General features: G+C 45.8%; 1 protein-coding gene across 2 annotated transcripts; it reads right to left on the reverse strand.

Moving 5' to 3' along the window:
- Positions 1–5,920: 5,920 nt before the first annotated feature.
- LOC125540235 (uncharacterized) lies at positions 5,921–15,584 on the reverse strand. 2 transcript variants are annotated; one of them, XM_048703813.2, is made up of 24 exons: positions 15,294–15,584; positions 12,710–12,936; positions 12,477–12,582; positions 12,055–12,156; positions 11,896–11,955; positions 11,694–11,772; positions 11,425–11,575; positions 11,224–11,347; positions 10,681–10,858; positions 10,526–10,554; positions 10,182–10,330; positions 10,003–10,105; positions 9,739–9,834; positions 9,606–9,658; positions 9,368–9,491; positions 8,975–9,037; positions 8,832–8,891; positions 8,557–8,718; positions 7,589–7,659; positions 7,405–7,498; positions 7,013–7,149; positions 6,828–6,908; positions 6,533–6,638; positions 5,921–6,304 (listed from the first exon to the last, which is right to left on the reverse strand). In XM_048703813.2, exons 1-24 carry the CDS (start codon positions 15,489–15,491, stop codon positions 6,248–6,250), a joined length of 2,610 nt encoding a protein of 869 aa, XP_048559770.2. In that variant the 5' UTR covers positions 15,492–15,584; the 3' UTR covers positions 5,921–6,247. The 2 variants fall into 2 exon arrangements, with proteins under 2 accessions (XP_048559770.2, XP_048559771.2); XM_048703814.2 differs by lacking the exon at positions 15,294–15,584 and adding an exon at positions 13,793–14,087.
- Positions 15,585–22,969: the final 7,385 nt, after the last annotated feature.

Consider the following 22,969-nt stretch of genomic DNA (forward strand, 5'->3'; position numbering starts at 1 on the left):
CAAATTTCAGCAATCCCCCACCAGATCTCGAGGGCCCATTGTGTCCTCTGTTCCAATTGTTGTTTCGATATACCACTGTGTCAGTGAAGACCTGTTAAGGTTGAACTTCACCTAGAGAAAGTAGCTACACTCCTTCACAACTGAACAATGAACTATGCCTTGAATTGTCAGTTTGGCGTAAAGAAGTTTCACTACATGTCTTACTAGTACTAGGCTGCCGAAGGCTGACCCCTCGGGTGGAGTATATAAGTCACACTCCTGGCCTATTCATGAGCTTACTAGAGATCACTCCAATCTCATAGACTGTGACCAGCAGTCGGGCTCACATAGGTGTGTTCCTCCAAAGATCGCTCTGTAGGATAGCATCTTGCTTACATAAGCTTTGGAACACATTAAGACAATAGTCATCCTACCATACAGTATCGAGAGTATTGCATCTCCAACGGAGTGGGTTAATATAGTTACTCTCCTCAGTTCACCACTTGCTTGTTTTCCCAGGTCCTAATTCACGGGATCTCCGATCACATAGGTTGGGTTACTACCATGGCAACTCATGTGGGTCTCATACCCATCTCCCTCGAAGCATTACCTATCACAACACGTGATAGCCCTTTCGTAAAGGGATCTGTCAGATTCTTAGCCGTATGGACATAGTCCAACGCTATCACTCCGGAGTTTCTTAATTTTCTGATAGCTTTTAATCTCATTCTTATGTGTTTGGTGGACTTCATGTTGTCCTTTAAACTCTTCACCTTAGTGATGACAGTCTGATTGTCACAGTTCATAAGGATAGCCGGAACCAGTTTATCAACCAATGGCAAGTCCATCAAAAGATCTTGAAGCCATCTCGCTTCAACACCAGATGTGTCTAATGCCGTTAATTCTGCTTCCATTGTCGATCTCGTTAAGATCGTTTTCTTGCAAGACTTCCAGGAAACGGCGTCACCTCCAAGAGTAAACATAAACCCAGTTGTGGCCTTCATCTCATCAGCATCAGAGATCCAATTCACATCACTATACCCTTCAAGTACTGACGGGTATCCGGTATAGTGAAGTCCATAGTTCATAGTACCTTTCAGATAGCGCATAACTGTCTCAATAGCATGCCAATGTACATCACCCGGTTTGGAGACAAACCAGCTCAGTTTGCTCACAGCAAACGCGATGTCAGGCCTCGTTGCGCTTGCTAGGTACATCAGTGAACCAATGATTTGAGAGTATCTCGATTGATCTTTAGCCATGCCTTTGGACTTTCGAATCAACACACTAGGTTCATATGGTGTTCGAGATGGCATGCATTCTGAATATCCAAAACGACTCAACACCTTCTCAACATAGTGGGATTGCAGAAGTGTAATCCCACCCTCATTATCTCTCAGTAGCTTGATGTTCAAGATAACATCAGCCACACCAAGGTCTTTCATCTCAAAGTTCTGAGATAGAAACGATTTGACCTCCTCAATGACTTTGAGGTTTGTTCCGAATATCAGTATGTCATCAACATACAAGCACAGTATAACTCCTTCGCCCCCACCATGGCGATAGTATACACATTTGTCAGCCTCATTAACAACGAAACCAACAGATGTAGAAGTTGTATTAAACTTATCATGCCATTGCTTAGGTGCTTGTTTCAGGCTATATAAAGATTTTATCAACCTACACACCTTTCTGTCTTGACCATCTATCACAAAGCCATCAGGCTGTTGCATGTAGATTTCCTCCTTTAGCTCTTCATTTAGAAAAGTCGTCTTAACATCCATCTGATGGACAAGAAGACCGTGCGAGGCCTCCAACGAGAGTAATACTCGAATGGTGGTTAGTCTAGCCACAGGTGAATAAGTATCGAAGAAATCTTCCTCTTCTTGCTGGTCATAGCCCTTGGCCACAAGCCTAGCCTTGTACTTTTCAATCGTACCATCGGTCCTAAGCTTATTTTTGAACACCCACTTACATCCTAGTGGTTTGCAACCATAGGGACGATCAGTGATCTCCCATGTCCCGTTATCCATGATGGAACCCATCTCGCTACGGACTGCATCCTTGCAGTAGTCAGCTTCTGGAGAGGCATACGCTTCTGAAATAGAAGTGGGAGTATCATCCACGAGGTACATGAAGAAATCATCACCAAAGGTCTTTGCAGTCCTTTGTCTCTTGCCCCTACCAAGGGTTTCCTCGTCATCCTCCTCAGGATTTTCATCATGTGTTTGTTCATAATATTCCATAGGAATGGCAGGTTCAGGAGTCTCCTCAGATTCCTGTCTAGAAGTGCTTTGCATATCTCTCATAGGGAAAATATCCTCGAAGAATGTAGCATCCTTAGACTCCATAATTGTACCGACCTTCTGGTCAGGTACCTCAGATTTCACTACTATAAATCAATAGCCAACACTTTTCTTAGCGTAACCCAAATTAACGCAGTCCACAGTCTTTGGTCCAAGCTTATGCTTTTTGGGAATCGGCACATTGACTTTCGCCAAACAGCCCCAAGTACGCAAGTACGAGAGTGTTGTCCTTCTCTTTGACCATTTCTTATAGGGAATGATCTCATTATCCTTTGTCGGAACTTTATTCAGGACATCACATGTCGTCAATATAGGCTCCCCCCACCATGCCTTGGATAAACCCGATGTATCTAACATGGCGTTAACCAAATCAGTTAGAGTACGGTTTTTCCGCTCGGTAACCCCGTTTGACTGGGGTGAATAGGGAGGCGTCCTCTCATGAATAATGCCATGCTCCGCACAGAAAGAATCAAACTCACTCGAGAAGTAATCTCCACCATGATCTGACGGGACTCGTTTAATTTTCTTTTCAAGTTGTTTCTCAACTTCTGCCTTATAGATTTTAAAGTAGTGTAGAGCCTCATCTTTAGTGTTTAACAGATACACATAGCAATATCTAGTGGAGTCATCTATCAATGTCATGAAGTATTTCTTTCCACCTTTATTCAACACACCATTCATCTCACAAAGATCAGAATGTATGAGTTCTAATGGTGCCAAGTGTCTCTCCTCCACGGCCTTGTCAGGCTTGCGAGGTTGCTTAGCTTGCACACATGAAAGGCACTTAGAACCTTTGGCTAAGGTGAAACTCGGGATTAAATCCAACTTGGCTAGCCGTGTCATAACACCGAAACTAATGTGACAAAGACGTGAATGCCAAACTTCAGATTCATTAACATTCGAATGAATATGGTTCACGACTTTATTACAAAACTCTGCGATGGAAAGGCGGAACATCCCTCCGCTTTCATAACCTTTTCCAACAAAGAGTCCATATTTTGTAACAACTAATTTATTAGACTCGAAAACCAACTTAAACCCTTCTCTACATAGAAGGGAGCCACTAACGAGGTTCTTCTTGATGGCGGGGACATGTTGCACGTTCTTCAGCTGCACGATCCTTCCCGAAGTAAACTTCAGATCGACCGTGCCAACACCATGAATAGAAGCACTCGCGCCATTCCCCATCAATACAGACCCGTGGCCTCTGACCTGGTAAGATGTGAACAATGAAATGTCAGCACACACATGTACACCTGCACCTGTGTCCACCCACCAATCGGTGGGCTGAAACACTGAAAAAACAGTAAATAAATTACCATACCCAGGTAGACCATTCTCATTGTTGCCCATAATCATGTTGACAGACTTGGAGTCCTGTCCTGGCTTCTTGTACTTGTTTGGGCACTTGTTGGCCCAATGTTCAACCGAACCACAAGTAAAGCAACCCTCATCCTTCTTGTTCTTCTTGAAGGTCTTCTTACCCTTCTTCTTAAAGTCGGTATTCCGTTGGACACCGTTCTTTCCCTTGGGCGTGTGGGAGTTATGGTTCCTCTGGTTCACCATGTTGGCGACAGAAATCCCTTCGGTCCCTTTTCCATGCGAATCTTTTGCCCTCGAATTCCGCTCAACACTCAGATGGCCAATGACATCCTCCACAGAGAATTGACGCCTCTGATGTTTCAGAGTGGTGGCAAAGTTCCTCCGGGAATTAGGGAGCTTAGCGATTATGCAGCCCGCGACAAACTTGCCCGGTAACTCGCACTTAAGAAGTTCGAGCTCCTTAACAATGCATATTATTTCATGAGCCTGCTCCAATACAGGACGGTTTTCAACCATCTTGTAATCGTGGAACTGCTCTATAATATACGTCTCGCTCCCGGCATCAGCTGCCCCGAACTTAGATTCGAGCGCCTCCCACAAGTCCTTGGCGACATGCACATGTAAGTATGCGTCGACCAGTTTATCTCCGATCACGCTAAGAACTGCTCCGAGGAACACAACGGTGGCCTCCTTGAACGCCTTGTCCTGTTCAGGAGCAATCGTTCCCGTGGAGACACCGGTGACCCAAAACACGTTCATAGCTGTGAGCCATAAAGTGGTCTTAGTCTGTCAACGCTTAAAGTATGTGCCGGTAAACTTATCCGGTTTCAGTACAGCGGCAAAGCCACTTGCCGAAAAATTCCTACACATAATAGGTTTTTGGATTGTTGAGTAAATAGGCAATTTCTCGATTAAATTAATCCACGAGTAAATTACTAGCACCCCTCACCCCGTACAGGAACCAGAAGGGCGTGGTTTCGGAGACCTGCTCTCCTGTCGACCGTGTACGCGGCGGACGGGATGGAGTCACCGGCGGCAGCAGGAGGAAGGGAACGACGGTGGGCGTGCGCGTGGAGCAGATGTGATCTGTTCGACCCATGTACAGCCCACGATCTGACGTCTCAGATCGTGGCCCAGCTGTCAGAGAACTCTCCGTTAGTGACTGGCAAAAATAAACGCGTAGGTGTGAGCTCGGCTCGGCTTGGCTCAATCCCGCAACCCGCGTCACGACGAGGCGAGGCGAGGTGGGCGGCGGAGGAGGAGTGCGCGAGGGCCTCTTCTCTTCTCAAGCTCCAATAGCATGTAGAAGAGAAACCCTTATAAACACTCCAACTCTTCTTCCACTAGCGGGGTGGGACTAAACTTCCCACTACACCTAGTGCCATATAACCCACATGAGCCTTTAGAGATTTTTCAGAAATTGCTATATGAGCCTAGAGCCCATCTCAAATTTCAGCAGTTTTTACTGGTAATGTCATCTCCCATGAAGTACTATCTCTGTCCCTAATTACTTGTCACAGAAATAAATAGAACTAGATGTATCTAGAACTAAAAATACGTCTAGATACCCTGAACTCTGTTTCTAGCATCCTTGCAGGTAATCAGCATGACCAAGGTGATCAATGTCTTTTTCCTGATGCCCTGAACTCTGTTTTCTAGCATCCTGTCGCCAATCCCTAAGTGTGTGAGTGGGTTTTTTTTGTGAGGGTGGGGGTGGTAGGCTTCGCTTGGCAAGTCTGAATTCTCCCTCTTACGGCCAACAATGCCAAAAGTTTTACACTTGAGTGCCCAAACCTGTCAAATAGCATTAGCACTGTTGCAATTGATTGCCATGCAAAAAAATGAGCTTTGTAAACATATTTGGCCTGATAAAACCCATTTGATTCCCATAGCCAGGTCCAGCTATCATTTGAGTTAGGCGTGAAATGAATTTTGGCGAGAGACTCCAATAAAACGGGACTTGCAAGAAGATTCCGATTGTTGATCTGTTTTTGAGCTACAGTTTTCATCGATTGGTTCGAACTAGGCTGGGAGCTTTTGTTAATGCAACAGTGAAGTTAATTATTAAGTTTATGTAATGATCAAGTGGAATGTTCATATGGATGCACAACACTGCAGAATTGCAGTTCATATTGTGTTTTTGGGGGTTCAGTTCTTACTGATCGATTAGAAACCAGCCACCCAATATCCAGTCTTTTTAGATTTAAGGGTTCTGACTAGAGATACACTTAGGCTTCACTTCTTCAACTCGTAAGGGGTAAGAGAGTAACCTCATCCATGTTTTCCTTAATATCAAACAGGAACAGATCGAAAAGACAAGGAAATCAACTCTTTCTGGTAGATATTAAAGCAACAAACCACTTGGTATTTCACACAATTCTCAAAATCTAGGAACAATACTAAGGTACCACTTGCAGAGCACATACGCACATACAAGTTTTTATTGATAGCGATAACAATACACTTCGATGAAAAACTAAAGATTGGATGATTAAAACAAGGAGGTAGATCACCACACCACCTGGTTTATTAGCTAGGCCGCCTGTATGAACGAATCAATCCAGGGCTGACTTATTAAAAGGTCGTGGGCTATCGAAAAGTAACAGTTCGACAGCTGAACCGAGAAGGATAAGTTGCCTTTAGGCTTTAGCCAAAGGCTGGTCTAGCCGACGGTTGCCTGGGCGAGAGAAAACAACCTGCATATAGCATATACATATGTCAGCCAATCAGGCATCATCACAATCAGTACATGTAGTAGCTCCATTCCACAAAAAGGTGCAGGTTCAGATATAATTTTGGTCAAACTTTCAAACTAATGGTCGCTACATTTTGAAGTGTGAAAATCACATGTGAATGTCTTTCTCAAGAAAAACACGTACATACTAATACTATATACATTAGAGCATACATACATACATACGTACCTGGTAATCTCCAAGTGCTCGTGCCTTCATACAAGCTGCAGAAAATATGAGGTAATACTCCCATATACAGATGAACTTCTCATCAAAGCCCAGGGCCAAAATTTTACTGCAAGATAAAGAAAGCAGTAAGGAATTAACCAACTGTAACAACATATTTATGTGTGTGTATAATCATCACAGCAAATTTAGTTGCTCACTGAACCTATGATGTATGCGCTAGTCTTGTTGTCGTCAAGTTTTTCAAAATTAACTGGACAACACCATTCTTCTATAGTGAATGACAAGTGGTACTTACTCTCTGTTGGCAATGTAGTTGTCCATCCAGCACATCAGAGTTGTGTAGTAATGAGGCCCAATATTCTCGGCATGCTCTATGCTACACCCAGTGCGCAACAAGATCAGGGAGGATTTAATCGATGGAGATCCATCCATGACCATGAAGTAACCAATCAAGCATCGAACAATTGATGTAAAACGTACCTGAACCTTGAAGATGTGGTCATGGCAGACATTACACGGGACAAAGAAGGAAGGCAACCACCAGGGAATATGTACTCTTTTATGAAGTCTGGCTTTCTTCTATATTGCTCATACCGTTCGTCCGGAACTGAGATGAACTAAACACACATGTATATATTGCAGATAATGGTTAGTTCATGATCATGTAAGCCTAATGTCTTGCTTGGATAGGAAGGAGTATGTTACATTGGGTTTTTCTACCAATCCAAAAGAATAAGGCTTAATCCTCATTCTTGTGCACCAAAATAAGGCATATACTACTTGGTTGTTGTTCGTAATGATAGTTGAATCTGGCCGTAAGGTTGTTTGGAAATACACTTAGTTGTTAACAGTGATATTTGTCATGCACTAACCTGCAGGGCCATTATGCCATCTTCAGCCAAGTAAGACTCGCAGCAGGCAAAAAATTCGCCCAAGTATTCATGGCCAACATGTTCAATCATACAGCTGATTCACAGAAGAGGAATACGTAAGTATAACAATGCACACGGGTACTGTCGAAGTCGCAACGCCCAGCCATAATATAGCAACACTTACATGCTTATGATTGCGTCATACTTGCACGGTGGTATTTTACGGTAGTCGCACAGCAGAAAAGTTATGTGGTCCTAAGAATTAATAATGACAGACAGTAGAATTGTTAGCTAGGATTTCACGCTGACGAAGTAATCTGGGGACAAAGCAATACTAATTCTCTGTGCATGTCTATATTATATGTGCTATATATATTTAAAATACATAACGGGCTGGGCAGAAAAAGCATATTAGGTGTGCTAGAAAATATCACAAAAATCAAAACATATGACCATTGATTACGTAGACCAGCATAATTACGCAAGTTTTAACGGCTTAGAAGTAAAGTTACTAGATCTATCGCCTCCAGTCAAAGCTGTTTAAGGCCCAACATGATGCGCCGCCTAGGAAGCCCATGATAAAGTGTGTTTACTGTAGTGATGAAAAAACTTCCAAAATGGTAAAGTGTTTGGATCCTTACTACGGCATGCCTTTTGATCCTGAGAATTGTTTTGGGCTGTTGCCTCCTATGTTCCTGGCTCTCTAATAAGTAGGTAGTTTTGCAAACTGCTTTGTTTAGTTTTTGCTTTTATCACTGTACTATGTGGTGTTAAGCTTCATGCACTAGCCAACGCAACCAAACGTCTGAACTGATGGAAAGTGCTAGGCAATCCACATATACACTTCAACATGTGGTTTGGGTGGTTTCTCTAATGGAAATTGATGAGGGGGCTTGTTGTTTCAAAAAAAAAAACAGGCAACAACAAAAACTAAATCTAGTTATTGGCAAAATCAGGCCATGCTATCAAATGACATGTTCATTCTCACATTTTCATATCATCAATTACAAGAAAGGTTGGAGGTCTAGAGGATAAAAAAGCTAAAATACTCGCAGCACACTTTCTCAATGACTACATATCGGGGAATGGTAGTTATTGATAAACTATTAAACTCGAGGTATTGCGTAAAGGAGGAAGTAACATAGAAATAACCTCTAAGCCAGCTTCTCTAGCTTTTCCCTCGGCGTATTTAAGCTGCTCCTCCGACAAAGTGACTCCGGTGTATTTGCAGCCAGTTTGCTTAACAACTTGTATTGCTAAACTTCCCCAGCCGAAACCGATATCAAGAACATGATGCCCCCTCTTGACTCTAGCCTTTGATTAAATGTGAATTTTGCAAAGTTGAAGTACCATCAGATCATGTTCACAAGGTTGTCTAACTAGTAATCAATCAAATGATACAATCTCTGGAGACATGGTAGTATTACCTTCTCGATTAGGAGGCTAAGTTTACGTTCCTGAGCTGCTTCTAAGCTTTCATTCTCCGTCTACCAATTAGTTTTAGTCCATGAATTAATAAAACTACTCCACCATTTACAAGCTGTAGAACAAAAACACAAGATATACAAACCTTGAAGATTGCACAAGAGTAAGTCATCGATTTGTCCATAAAAAGCGAGAAAAATTCGTTACTCTGCACACATACATGAGAAGAAAGACAGAGTTATTAGTATTATTTGGTATGCATAGACGTATGGCAAGTAATGAATGAAGAAAAACATTCTTTATAAGGTTTGGAACACAAAAATCTCAATCTCAATAAGATCTGCAATAAAATCTAGTATTACAAATTGACCTAAGAAGCTACTCCCTCCGTTCCGAATTACTTGTCGCAGATATGGATGTATCTAGATGTATTTTAGTTCTAGATACATTCATTTCTGCGACGAGTAATTTGGAACGGAGGGAGTAGTTATATTAACCCTGATGGAAGGTGATAACAAAAGGAGATATGAGTACTGACAAGATCATAGTGCTGAGAGATATTTCGACGACTTTGTGTCATAGTGTTCTTCCTTGAGGCTTGTCCCAGAAAGTATTTAGCATGTGCAAACCGAGCTATTACATGCAAGGGTGTCCACCGACCCCTGCAAACCAAATTATCTCATATGATTAGTCACAAACACATAGATTCATATATACTACTTCATTTTTCTCAAACAATACATAGTTATTTAGTGGTCAATTGAAGGTTTCAGAACCTATTTCCGGCAATCCTGGAGCTCCTACGCGCATCTCTGTTAGCAATGAGAATCTGCAAAAGAAATGGATCATGGATTTGATCTGAAATGAAGAAATAACTCTACCAATAAAATCACTATGATATAATTTTACCAAGAGAAAATTCAGAAGGCCTTCTCTCTTGTCAAGAAAGGAGAAACAACCATTAATATAGGCTTCTGCCAAGCCAAGGTTTCCTTCTGTTGCAACCTGAAAGCCATGAGAGGGCCAGGATAAACACATGTAATTCAGATGAGATAGTTAGATAAAGCAATTGCAGTGGAGTATATCAGAAATTAAGAATCATGCATGGACACACCACCAATCAGAAAAATTAAAAAATGCATGTGTAGGCAGAAAAGGAGAATAGAAAATAACCTTCCAATAGAACAAGGGGTCATGAACTCGCATGACAGATTTTATACGGCATTTGTCACAAGCTTTACCAAAGCTGAACACACTTCCTCCCTCTTCGACAAATCTGCACGAAAACTAGCAAGGTGAAGAACAATCCTAATTAGACATTGCGTAGTATATCAACTCATACAAGGACTCACGTCAAGTTACCGATGGATACGTATTGGTTGAAAAATCTTGCAACAAGAAGGCGTGCCCCAGCCTCGGTCCATGATGGAATCATTGGCTTTGGGTTTAGCACAAGCTCACACTTCTTTCCAAGCAAACCTTGAGCTGCTGCTTTCCCAGCCTGCATCGATTCAATATGTCCAATACAAATAGACCTCACATGTCTATTTCATGAAATAGTCATTTTGAATTATGTGATTGAAACTTATTTGTGTTTAGCTTTGTCAGACCGTTGCTAATTTTAGCACATAACAGTATGGTTCACTATGCTAGACAGGTCCAAAAGAGAGAATGGAGAGGTTGTGAATGCAAATACCTTCAATCCGTCTTCATGGAAGCCGTGACCTGTTATCCAAGGCAGAAGAGACATTTGAGACCTAGTGTTCTTTAGATCATTTCACACCTAACTTTAATGTAGTAAGTGTCTATCGAAAAAATTATCTACAAACTGAAATTCATGAAACAGGTTACTTTGATATGCCCCGCAGAACCATATTCCTCTCTTTCCCTGGATCTGATCAAGCTGAAGATAAGCCTTCGCCGCAGCCACAGACAGAACAGGAAGGCTTGTAGACCATTTAAGCAGTACATGATCCGGAACACAAGGGGGGTTGAGTGTCACCAGGAAAGGCCTGACAGATTCAATTTTCTACAAGTACAATAAAAAAGAAAAATATACCACGATTAATAATTAAGTAGTCCATTCATTCTGCTGGAGGGGTTAGGCTGAAGCTTCCATTTTTCTTTTATTATTTTAGCCTGCTCTACAGTGTGTTCTAACGTGATTAAGATGTGGCTGTATTGCTACGCAGAAATGGCTTTATCCTTTGGTTCTTTCTTTTTGCTGGGGATGCCTAGTCCTGAGGACATGTAAGGCTGATGTACAAAATGGTTTCAGCATCATAATAAAGCCAGGGCATATACCACAATTCTTTGGTTCTTTCGTCAAGAATTATATCATCAATACAGTTAATTCATTATACCAAACCCTGTATATGAAACCAAAGAATTTACCTGAATATGGTTTAGCCAGTAAGTAACAGAAAATCCCCTGCTAGTTGTCCCCAGGAAATTCCAGGCGCTCCATGCCGACGAATTTCGGGGCATCAAATTTTGATCGCGGTGGAGGTATGTATCCCTGCAGCATAAATGTGTCAGACAATTAGTATATCAGCTCAATTATGCGTTCATTGAGCAATTGTAAGTAGGCTTTACCTTTGGACATACTGACAAGCACCTAGAACTTTCAATTCGTCATGTGTAGCTTCAGCTTCTAGTACTTTGAGAGCATTAGGTGCATGAATGCCAAGGATGACACTGTCGTATGTTTCCTCTGAACCATCATTGTCCAAGACTCTGTAGCCAGCTGCCAGTGCCAAGATATTATTTCAGTTAGTGCCAAGATAATAGGATGACAGACACATTGTTTGTACTCACAGGCAATCAAAAAAGAGTTCGGCATTAGCAATAACACATGTATGTACCTCCACCAAAACTTGAAACTGATTTGACCCGACAGCTGGTTTTAATTCGACATCCCATGCTTTCCAAAGCTCCTTTTACCTGTGTGTGCGCAATAGTTGCACTGTTAATTCCCTGAATTTGGCTGCAGCCAAAGCCTAGAGAGTGTAATAAACAGAGATCATGTGTGACCCTGTTGTCGCCTGTATGGGTTCCAATAAGTACCTTGCCTACAAAGGACTGCGAACGAGCCTTGACAGTGGGCAACTGGGGGTAACGAAACAGCTGAGAGTGCAGCGACTTGATCAGATTTCAAATGCACAAAGACGAATTAAGCATGCAAATGCAATGGGAATGGAACATGTATACAAAGTAGTTGGGCACCTGAAGAAGGTCATGGTTGCGGAAAAATGATAGCACGAAGAAAGCAGACAAGCTCAAAACACCTTCTGATGAAGACGACCACAGGCCTGCACAGACTGGAATCTGCACCAAATATATTTTTTGTGTCACCAACTCAAACTGCAAATAACCAGCCTTAATTACCGCCCCCTGCACTGCACCAATGTTGGTAAGAACGTACTAGCCATTAAGTAGTCAACCCAGATTTTAGTTAGAATTTGAATATTTCATCTGAAATTTCAATAATTAATTGAAATTTGTAGTTTCTCTTTGATAGTTTTAGACTGTTCAAAGAACATGAAAATGAAAAGTTGAACACAGAAATCCTAATCTGATATTTTCCCAAAATGAAGGGTTGATCGATACACTAAAAAGGGTGTAAGCAAGTAGATTAGAAGCAGTACAAGATAAGCCTTTTGGAATAGTAGGGAATATCCTTGCGACTGAATGAATTGCCCCAATGTCTGAGTATGATCCAGATCAGGGTTATGTTCTTGGTACTCCAGGTACCTTCATTCCAAAGATCATAACAACGAGTTCATTGTTATCATGTATAAACACAAGGAATATGTATATGTCCAGCTACGAATGGAAGTAGTAAAAATGCACACAAGAACTGAGGGACTGGACTGCTTACGTCAAAGCATCGTTCTTGAACTTGAATATGTCACGGACCATGCGCCAAAAACTGATTTTCAGTATGTTGCCTTTTTGTGCCAAGAGGCTCGAGATACCATTGCCATTGCCCCACTCACACCCTCCTCCACCACCGTCTGATTGTGTGCTCACTGATAAAGACATGTCTGATCTCTCCATCTCCACCCCGAGCCCTACTAACCATTCCATCATGTGGGAATACGTTACCTACATTTGATGCATATGGCACAACAAAAATGTTAGTGGGAAACAAAAAAAAAACTTATAATATAGGCTTACAAAGATCTTCCCTGTTCAGCCCGGGGGTTACGAAGTACTATATCAATTTAATCAGAGTAGAGAAAAATACCAAAATAGATTACAACCATGCACACCAATCAGATATAAACCAACATGTAAAGCTACAACTGCATTTCCAACCATAAGCATCACAGTACAGTTTCAGAAACATAACAGTACATGACGTGTTCCGTCAAAACACAATACATGACTTGGGCAGTCAGTGAGTCACCTTTCAAAGGATATAGCAATCTCGAAACTGACATAAACCCGTTAGAAATGATCGACAAGTTCAAATTGAATGGTAATCTATGGTTAGGTAATTGTTTGAACACAATTTGTCTTCCCAGACTTTATTTCATGGCACCCTAATACCTAAACTAGGGTTGTACTATCAATTTACACATTTTTGCCAGACCCTGCACAAGCAATCAACCACCTGAAAACAAAAACACATATAAACAACCTAATAACTCTACTCTTTTCTAGTTACTTCCATATCTAGATCCGGCACAGGGCGTGTTTTTTGGGGGAATACAGAGCTTCATGGTGCAAAATCAATGAGCACATGGAATCAGACACAGCCAGTATATATGAATGCAGAGTTTCCAGGTTGGCCGTGAAAATGTGATGGTGTTTGTAGTAGAAAGTAGAAACGCTGGATGAGTTTTGTGCTTAGAAGCACTCCACCGAGCACCTTCCGTGCGATGAGCAGAGCAGGTGGGCACGAACAGCGGGGGAGAGGGCTCAGAGGGGGCTATGGATGCAGCCTGGATTGACTGACCTTGCGCGCCTAGTCGGTAATGACGGCGAGCTCACGGCCGAGGTCCCCTGCTGTCTCGGAGGGCCTGCTCGAAACGACGGCGGCAGGGCGCGCGCCGCAGTGGGCGAAGGCAGAGGGCTACAAGGGGGGAGCCTCGGCGGCGGCGCCGAAGCTGCGTCGGCGGAAGCCGAAGGTGGCATGGGGCGGCTCGTCGGGAGGGAGGCGCCGGCGGCGACGACGGGGAAGTGGGCCGCCCCGGCGGAGGAAAGCGGAGTGCTCTGTCTGAATGGGGGAAAAGCAATTCTTTCGCGGTAGTATCAAGTTTTAGGAGATGAAGTTGATAATCGTGCTTAATTTTGCCAACTTTGTATACATGGCTTAGCCATTGATTAATTTTGAAGGGTCCACACACATGCATGCTACTGGCACTGGCAGAGATTGCATGCCCACTGTTTCCACCTCCTGTTGCTTTTTTTTTTCATTTCACTTACAAATTTAAATCTTTTGAACCAAAAACTAAATTTATATTTCATTTGTACGTTCCTGTTCTTTGCGACAAGTGTCTTGAAACAAGACCATTCTTGAATGTGTTTTGACAAGTTTTAGCTTTTGTCTAAGTTTCACATGTTAAAACTTGATAATCATAATATTAAGTTTTTGCCAACTTTTATCAGGTTCATATAAATCAACTTAATTTATAATATTATTAAGTCTCTGTTTAGGGTTTAGGGTTTTGAGGTTTACAGTTTTAAGTTTTAACAGTATTTAAAACTTGATGATTTTTATCTTTTGTCGTATCGAGTTTTAAGAAATGAAACTTGATGACGTTTTCAAAACGTATTCAATAGTCGTCTTGTTTGAAAGCCCCCGCCGCAAGGAAGATAAATATGAAAACAAAACATAAATTGAAATTTTGATTCAAAAGATACAATAGATTCTCTATAAAAGTTGCATCCAAGTATCCACCCGAAATAATCAATGGTCTAATCCATGCACGGTAGAAAATCACGGCCCAGTTCTTTGGCCTATTCTTCTAGAATCTTGAGAATTGACCCTCCACCTAGCTTATCCCAGAATCTTATGCCCGTATTTTTTTAACTAGATAGAATTGTTAAAAAATATTGGTTAAAGATTTTGAGAGAAACTAAATGGAGGGTCGATTCTCAAGATTATGGAAGAATCGGTAAAAAAAACTGAGCATGTCTGGTCTGCAAAGAGAGTCTCTCGCCATTGGTTAACGCTATGCTCTCCATGCGAGTTCCAAGGATACGAAGACGGTGTGGGCACACGATAATACAGAGGGAATAGAATCTACTAACCTCTTAAGTAAAACACGTGGAACCACATCCACACACTTACTTACACTACTGTCACTCATATTTTGAACCTAGATCATGGCCGGCGACACATTTTCTCGAGCTAGTAACGGGATCATTTTAGACCATTCACGCATATAAGAACGGCGAGCTAGTAGAATAGATGCAACCATGCGTGAGGCAAGCATAACCGAGGTACCACCGACCTGGTTGAAGCTCATGAAGCCGAGGTCGAGCTTGACGCAGCCGCCAGCGCCGTCGTCGACGGCCACCGTCCTGGCATTCCCCCCAAGGCTCTCCTCCTGCTCGTACAGGGTCACACGCACATCGCCGCCGCTGGCGGCAAGCAGCTCGTACGCCGCCGCCAGCCCACTCACCCCGCCGCCCACCACGGCTACCCTCATTTTGCTCTGCCAGACTCTGCCCTCACCCTCCCACTGCTACTGTCTAAGTTGGAGCGTGCGTCACACACTTATATAATGCGCCTCCTGCTATTCTTATTCAGGCGGCTGGATTTTCTTTTAGTTCAGTCGCCTTGCATAATGCGCGCGCGCGTGCGTGCATGCATGCCGTGCGTGGGCGCGGGGTGCGTATCTTGTATTTGCACACATACGTGTACGGTATGCGTACCTAGTGTATGTAGTGTGTGGGTGCATGCGGCGCATGTCTTCCGCGTAACACCAGCACTTGATGAAATTCTTCTTTGACGTTCTGTGTGCGTGCATGCGTATGTATCACCAACACTAGACAAAAATGATTAATATGCACGGGGGAGTAGTGTACAAAGATGTAGAGATTTCATTTTGCTTCGTGTGTAGTCTGTAGTGAGTCTCTAGAAGGTCTTATATTTAGGAACGGAGGAAGTAATGTGTATGTGCGCGCACAAAAATACCAAATTCTATATATTATATATGAATTGCGAGCTGCACAAAAATACCAAAATCACGGACTTTGATGATCAACAGTACATAGCTAAAATGCCTCAGATTTGTTTTTTTTTGTGTAGCTCTCAGTATAACGTATTTTATCCTGAAAACGTACACACGTGTACATTATGCCTCTAGACATATGTGTATGTTTTCAGAACTTTTTGAAACTGAAAAGTTTTCAAATTAAGCCTCCCATGGAGTTTGGTCTCCAATTGGCATTTTCGCCCTAATATGTGATGTTTGTTCTTGAATATTGTGAAAACACGTAATTTCTGCGCAAGTTTTCATCATCATTTATTTAAGTTTTTTGTTTTATTTCTTCTTGGAAGGTAACTAGGAGATGCTTAGCACGCAGCTGTGGAGATTGGTCGCGATATATTTTGACGAGATTTTATTGTTTCAAACATGAGTATTTTAATGAATAATATGAGAGCTAAAACTAAAAATATACGCAGTTTTCAATCTGATTATTGAGACGATCCTTTTCACATGTTGGAGATGTCTACATTTCTTTTGTTCATGTCATTTACCATATGGTTAATGGTTGCTTGGTGAAGCTACTGTCGCGAGGCACACAACATCGCGCTTTCTTTTCCGAAAATGATGAATCCCGGATCGTTTGGATTTTAAGCACGGCAACCCGAACTTTTTTATGGCAAATTTAGTTCACACGAGGTGGCAAATTTAGTTGACAAACATGGTAATTTTCTGACAAAAAACAAACTGGGACAAAATTGCCATGTTTACCAACTAAACTTGCGACCCGTGTCAGTTAAAAGTTGCCAAAAATGCTCAGGTCATCATGCTTAAAGTCCGAACATTCGGGATTTATCAAGGTCCTTTTTTTCTGTGTGTATATTTTGATGATGAAGATCGAAAAGGAAAAGAAAACACCGCTGGTGCTAATTCAACGGGATGAGAAAAAGTGACTCGTCGATGCTTGGTCGTCCCCGTACAGTATCCTCGTATTACGTCTCAACAAGGAAATGATCTGGTATTACAAAAACGGATATGTACAAGGAAATGAATCGATCTTGCACAGGTGGGCCCGGGGTACGTAGGTGTCCACGACGACTGCCGATCCGTCGCCACGCGTTTGACCCTCTTGAACGTTCAAGCATGGCTGCTGCACTGATCTTGCAAGTGAGTGCACTGTACGTACTGACGACCGCTTTCAAGCTCCTTCATCTATTTTAACATTGTTTTTGCCATTTATGGCTGCCGATCCGTACGTCGTCATGCATGACGCGACGTGATCCGGCGGCGGGGCCTGCTCCTGCTTTCACCTTGGTGGGTGGCCGCTCGCGGGCACGAGATCTGGCGGCGGCGGTCGGGAGGCTGTGCCTGTTCGGCGCCGCTCCAGGCGTTGGGTTGGTGGCTGGTGGACGGCGGGGGATGCCTAGTGGCTGCCCCGCGGTTTCAATTGCCGTGTTGAAGTAGCGGTGCAGTATTCTAAAAGATTGGTTAAATTTTATACTCTCTTCGTTCTTAGATATAAAGTCTTTTGGAGATTCTAATAGAGACTACATACGTAGTAAAATGAGTGGTTATTGTTGAAATCTCTAAAAAAAATTATATTTAGAAACAGAGAAAGTAAAATTTAACTTCACACAAATATTATATACAGAAAAGAGACTATTTGAAACGCACTCCATACAAAAAAAATGAGTTCACGCAAGCCACATTTTTCTTCCTCTTTCTTTTCCCGTCCACGTCCAGCCACCCCTTCACCGCTTTCGACCATCCCTAGTCCATGCAGACGACGCCATGGGCACCGCTCAACCCCGCGTCCCGGTCTGTCAGTTTGGAGTCGGATCTCATGACTTCAATGGTTCTTGTGGTTCCTGTGCCTCTGGCCGCCGCCCACCACCGTCTAGGCCAACACCTTGTCCATCCTGTGGTCGATGAGTCGGGCGCGGAGATAAAACCCTGTGCGTGAAGCAACATGTACGCATGGGCCTCTCCCCGCTAGTGCTGCGGCGGCCCTCGACAAAGAGACCGAAGACTAAGGGCATCTCCAGCCGTTGGCCCCCCGGGAAGGGCAAAAAATCGCCCCCTGGGGGTGCACCGGCGCTAAACCGCGCACTGGGGGCGTGATGTCCCCCAGTCACGGCGCCCACGGTTAGTCAAAAAAGTCAAATACGGCGCAAAAATGACTCAAATTTAACGCAAACATCGGCGAGTTCGTTCAAACTTAAAGATATTTTACAAAAAAAGAAAAAACTACCGCGGGCTACCCCCGCCGTCTCCCTTGCCGACCGCCCACGCGGTTCTACATGCCGAGGAGGCTGTAGAACCGTGTGTAGTCACCGCCGCCGTCGTCGTCGTCGTCGTCGCCGCCCCCGCCTACGCCTCCGCCGTCCCTACTGCATCCCTCCCCCGGTTGGCGCGGCGGGTTGGACGGTCCGGGGGCGTCCTCGTCGTCGTCGCTGTCGAGGACCACGACGCCGTGCTCGTCCTCGCGCCCACGCTTGCGGGCGGCGATCTCCTCCAGAGCCCGGCGCTGCCGGACCATCTCGTCGCGGAGGTAGTCGTCCCGCGCCCACCGCAGGGCGTCCTCGTCGGAGAAGCCGCGCCGGGCTATCTCCTCGTACTCCGCGGGGAGGCCGGGCTCCGGCTTGGGCTCGACGAGGACGAAGCGGCCGATGGGTGGGGAGGCGTTGGCGCCGATGCGGACGCCGGAGCTGCGAGTGCACGCGCTGACCGGCGTGCCCTGGGGCTCCGGCTTGACGGGGCGGAGGCAGGGCGAGCCGCTGGACGAGGAGGAGGACCCCCCGGTCTCCATGTGCCTCGGGGTCCAGGAGCTTCCCCGGCGGCGTGAGAAAGACGGGGGAGCGGGGTACTCGAGGCGCGGCGTGTTGCCGCCCTCGATGTACTCGAGGACGGCCTCCAACGTGCGCCCGGGCACGCCCCACCACCGGCGCCGGCCATCGGAGTTGAGCCTGCCGGAGGGCACGACGCCGTTGGTGGCCTCGAGCTGCTCGGCGTGACGGCGGCGGAAGTAGGGCTCCCAGAGCGGGCTGTCGGAGACGTACCGTGGCCCCTCCCTCGCCGCCCGCGGCAGGGACGCCCGGATGCGTGCGATCTCCGCACGCCGCGTCGCCCTGGTGGGTGGTGGTGGCACCGGCACGCCGCCGGCGCTGATCCTCCAAGCCCCGGGCACCCGCATGTCCGGCGGGACCGGGTACTCGGCCTCGAAAAGGAGGCGAGCCTCGTTCTCGTGGAGATGGCAGCGGCCGAAGCCGTTCGCCGCCGCGCCATCGCCTGGGAAGCGCTCGGCCATGGGTGCTGGAGACGGCGAGAGAGAGGAGAGGGAGGAACGACGACGGCGAGAGAGGAGAGGGAGGAACGACGACGGCGAGAGAGTACGAGTCGCCGAGTGCGCTGGGGCGTGTCTTATATAGGCCGAGGCGCCGTCCCGTGTGCGAGCCGCCGTGAGCACGTGTGGCGGGCGAGGGAGGGCGAGGGACGCGCGTCATCCGGCCTTCACTGCGCCTCCCGTGAGGCATCAATGGCGCAGGCTGACCGGCGCGGCAGCGCGGCATTGATTCGCCGCGGGGAACGAGGCGATGAGGACGACGAAGGGGCGAGAAGAGGGTAGTCGCTGACGCGGCGGGCCAGCGGCTGTTTCGCGCCAAAACAGTTCGCCCCGGCGCCCCCGGACGCCCCCAGCGCGCCGGGTTCGGCCTGGGTCCGCCGGCTGTTTTCGGCCCAAGCCGGCGAAAATCGAGCTCCTGAGAGCACGACTGGGCCGATTTTTCGGCGCCGGCGCAAAAGAAACGTTTAAGGAGGCCTTTCTGAGAACGCGGCTGGAGATGCCCTAAGACGTCTTTGCCGCGCCCGAGCACCTCCTCCCATCGTCTTGACAGTGCGAAACTCGAGCACCTTCCCAATCCAAAGCGGGACCGGCGACTGCTTAATGTGGCATGTCCATAGAAACATATGTTTGTGTTTTAGAGAGGAATATGTGGTTTCGGGGGATCAACGGTCAACAACGAATCATTTCTCGAGAGTACCATTGCTCTTGTGAGGGGATGACAATAGATTTCTCTTTTATGCAATGAGGGAACGAAATTCCTGCCCTTCTAGGGGATTGTGAACACGCCGGCTACATGTGATTTTGAAATCAATCCAAGTGTATGAATGGAGGGGGGAAATGTTATGAAGGATCACATATGGAGACTTAAGTTTACACGCCGCTCGGCTAGCCTGCAAAACATTATGAAGCGCTCAACGACTCTATCAGAGTTGATCTAAGGGCTCGTTAGTTGAAGAGGCTCAAGGCTCTAGCGAAGATCTTATTCTACGATCTGAGTCGACGCCAACAGTGATGACACTCAAGGGTGTATTCCTTGTCTTTGCAGGCATTGTGGAAGAGTATCTCCTCTTTATTGAATCATGCCCGTTCAGAGCAGAGAAGTTATGGAGGTTTTTCTGTGTGCGGTTCTAAAAGTATCTACAGTCGGACGCCCTATATCCGTTTCGTACATCTGGGTAGGATGTCCGGTCACTGACCAGTCATAACAAAATGACCCAACCGAAGCTCTCAAACGGGCCTCAAATGCCGGGCTGGCCGACACCCCTGATATTTGTCCAAAATGTAAGGCGGATATGAGGCGACCCGGGCACGCCCGAACGCATCCATCATGTCAGCCCGGCCTATCGCTGGCCCACCCCGACCCCATAAAAATCCCCCTCCGACAGAAATCCTAGCTCGCTCCGCTCCGCTCCGCTTCCCTACCCGACGCTCCCATTTCCCCAATCCGCTAAATCCCTAGCGCCGGCAAGCATGTCCAGCACCGGCAGCCATTCCGACGACAGCTCCGGAGACGAGGAGGAGGTGGCGCTCCATATCACACTCGAATGCTCGCGGGTCGATATGGGCGGCAACTCCTGGTCCGGTGCGACGCCACCTGTCGCCCGTCGACGCCGGCTTTTCCCACCCTATGTGCGGATCTACGAAGCCTGCCCGACAGCCTCCTCCACCTCCAGCCGCTGCTCCGCGCGGGCAGCGCTGGGTATTAGTGCCTTCTCCATCGACGCCGCGGATGCGAACTCCAGAGTTAGAGACACGTGCCGCTCACTACGAGAGGTAGAAGGCAAGGGTGACCTGTCTGCTGTGATTTAATAAAGCTCTCTGGATTGCCGAAAAAGAGAGAGAGAGAGACGAGATGGGCGTGAAGTCGGCACACGCCGGGCCAACCGTGTCGCCTGAGACGCTGCCGCGCAATGCAAATGGCCACAGTGCATTGCCGCAGAAACATGATGACACAGTGCGGGCCGACGAAAACGGTCGGTGCTCAGTACGCGGCCGCAATCGCCTGCTAGCTCTACGTGAAAATGCAGTGTCGCCACGCCGCGCACATGCATGCATGCTTGAGCATGGATTGGACAGGGTCGCATGGACGACGGCAGGTCTGACGGTCGTGGCGATATCGTGGGCGCGTGCCGGGATCCATCCCCTGTGCGCGTATGCAGTTGCTTTAAACTTCGCCCCTTCAGTCACGAGGCCTGCCAAAATATCTTGTACAGTTTGCTCGATCGATCTCAGCTAGAATCACGCCGGCCCATACGCACATGATGCACCTATCGTCCAGCATTGAACGGAGCGCGTGTAGATAGATAGATAGATAGGTAGATGCCATCGGCCTGCAGAACCATAGACTCCAGTATCACTCTGGCTTTTAGTTCTCCTGACGCTGATCTTGTCGTTTTATACTTTACTACAGTATGTAAAAGAAATTAATGGTGTTTTTACTGGTAAATAGTGTCGATTTGCGGCTCCTAAGAATTTCTCATTGGGTTGCATGAATGACGCTGGAAAGAAATACAACAAATGTGTGACCGAAAAGATGGCGGGTGGCGAGGGGTTGATGGCGACTGAAGCAAGCGTGCCGGAACAATGTGTTGGTTCAGAGCAATCCTTATTAATCAAGGTAATTGTAAGAGGGGAATAGAGAGGAAATTGGTGACACTGTTGATGTATTGCTTGAGATCAACTTGAAATACAAGACAAGGCAGAATAAATCCTACGGTATCCTATCTTTTCTAACTAATCACGATACTCAACATCCCCCACAGTCACAACGGTAGTGACGCAAACGGTGAGAATAGAGAAGAATCCGAAGGTAAACGGCGGACATCCCCCTCAGTCATAACGGTCGATGCATCGCGAAAGTCGTGGCTGGAGTGGAAACCGACGAGGTTGCTCATGCAAGGCACATGATACACCAATCGTCGAGCATTGAAGGGAGCGCGTGTAGATAGATCAGAACCAGACTACTCTAGTTTTTAGGCCGACTCCATAAGGCACGACTCCAAACGGACATCCGTTTTGTCCGAATTTCGTCCGTTTGGGGATGGCAATGAAGCGTGCATATCGTAGCCCTTGGCTGCATGTTTTGGATGGTCAGATTAGGCCAACTCCTTAAGTTGCAGTGGTAGTTGTAATGTGTCACTGCACCTGATTTGATCTATCTGCGGTAGATGCAAGTTAAATGCATAGAATGATAGAACCACCACTTATGTGCTCCTTTTGTTGTTTCTTTTCTTATGTGCTTGTAACCACTGGTCATTCCAGTGTTATGTATGGTGTGAGCAATTCATGCATGTTTTCTTTTGATCTATCTGGTTTCTTTTCTTTTTCTTGTATGGTGTATGGGGCATTCTGTCTAAAAAAACATGCATGTGGTACCCCATATATAAGCATAACAAACTATCTTCATGAGCTAGTGGTAGAACATGGTAATTAGAAACATCCATCAAGTTACTGCTTCTTGCTTTTGAGATCTTGTCAGGGCTTAAGATCAATTTCCTAAAGAGCAAAGTGATCACCATTGGGATGGAGGATCAAGAAAGCATGCGGATTGCCAATCTGCTTAATTGCTCCTAATCTATCTTAAGTCCTTTTGTTGTTTCTTTTCTTATGCGCTTGTAACCACTGGTCATCCCAG

The sequence above is a fragment of the Triticum urartu genome, chromosome 2A (genome assembly GCF_056163025.1).
Source record: "Triticum urartu cultivar PI428250 chromosome 2A, HENAU_Tu73, whole genome shotgun sequence".
Lineage (NCBI taxonomy): Eukaryota > Viridiplantae > Streptophyta > Magnoliopsida > Poales > Poaceae > Triticum > Triticum urartu.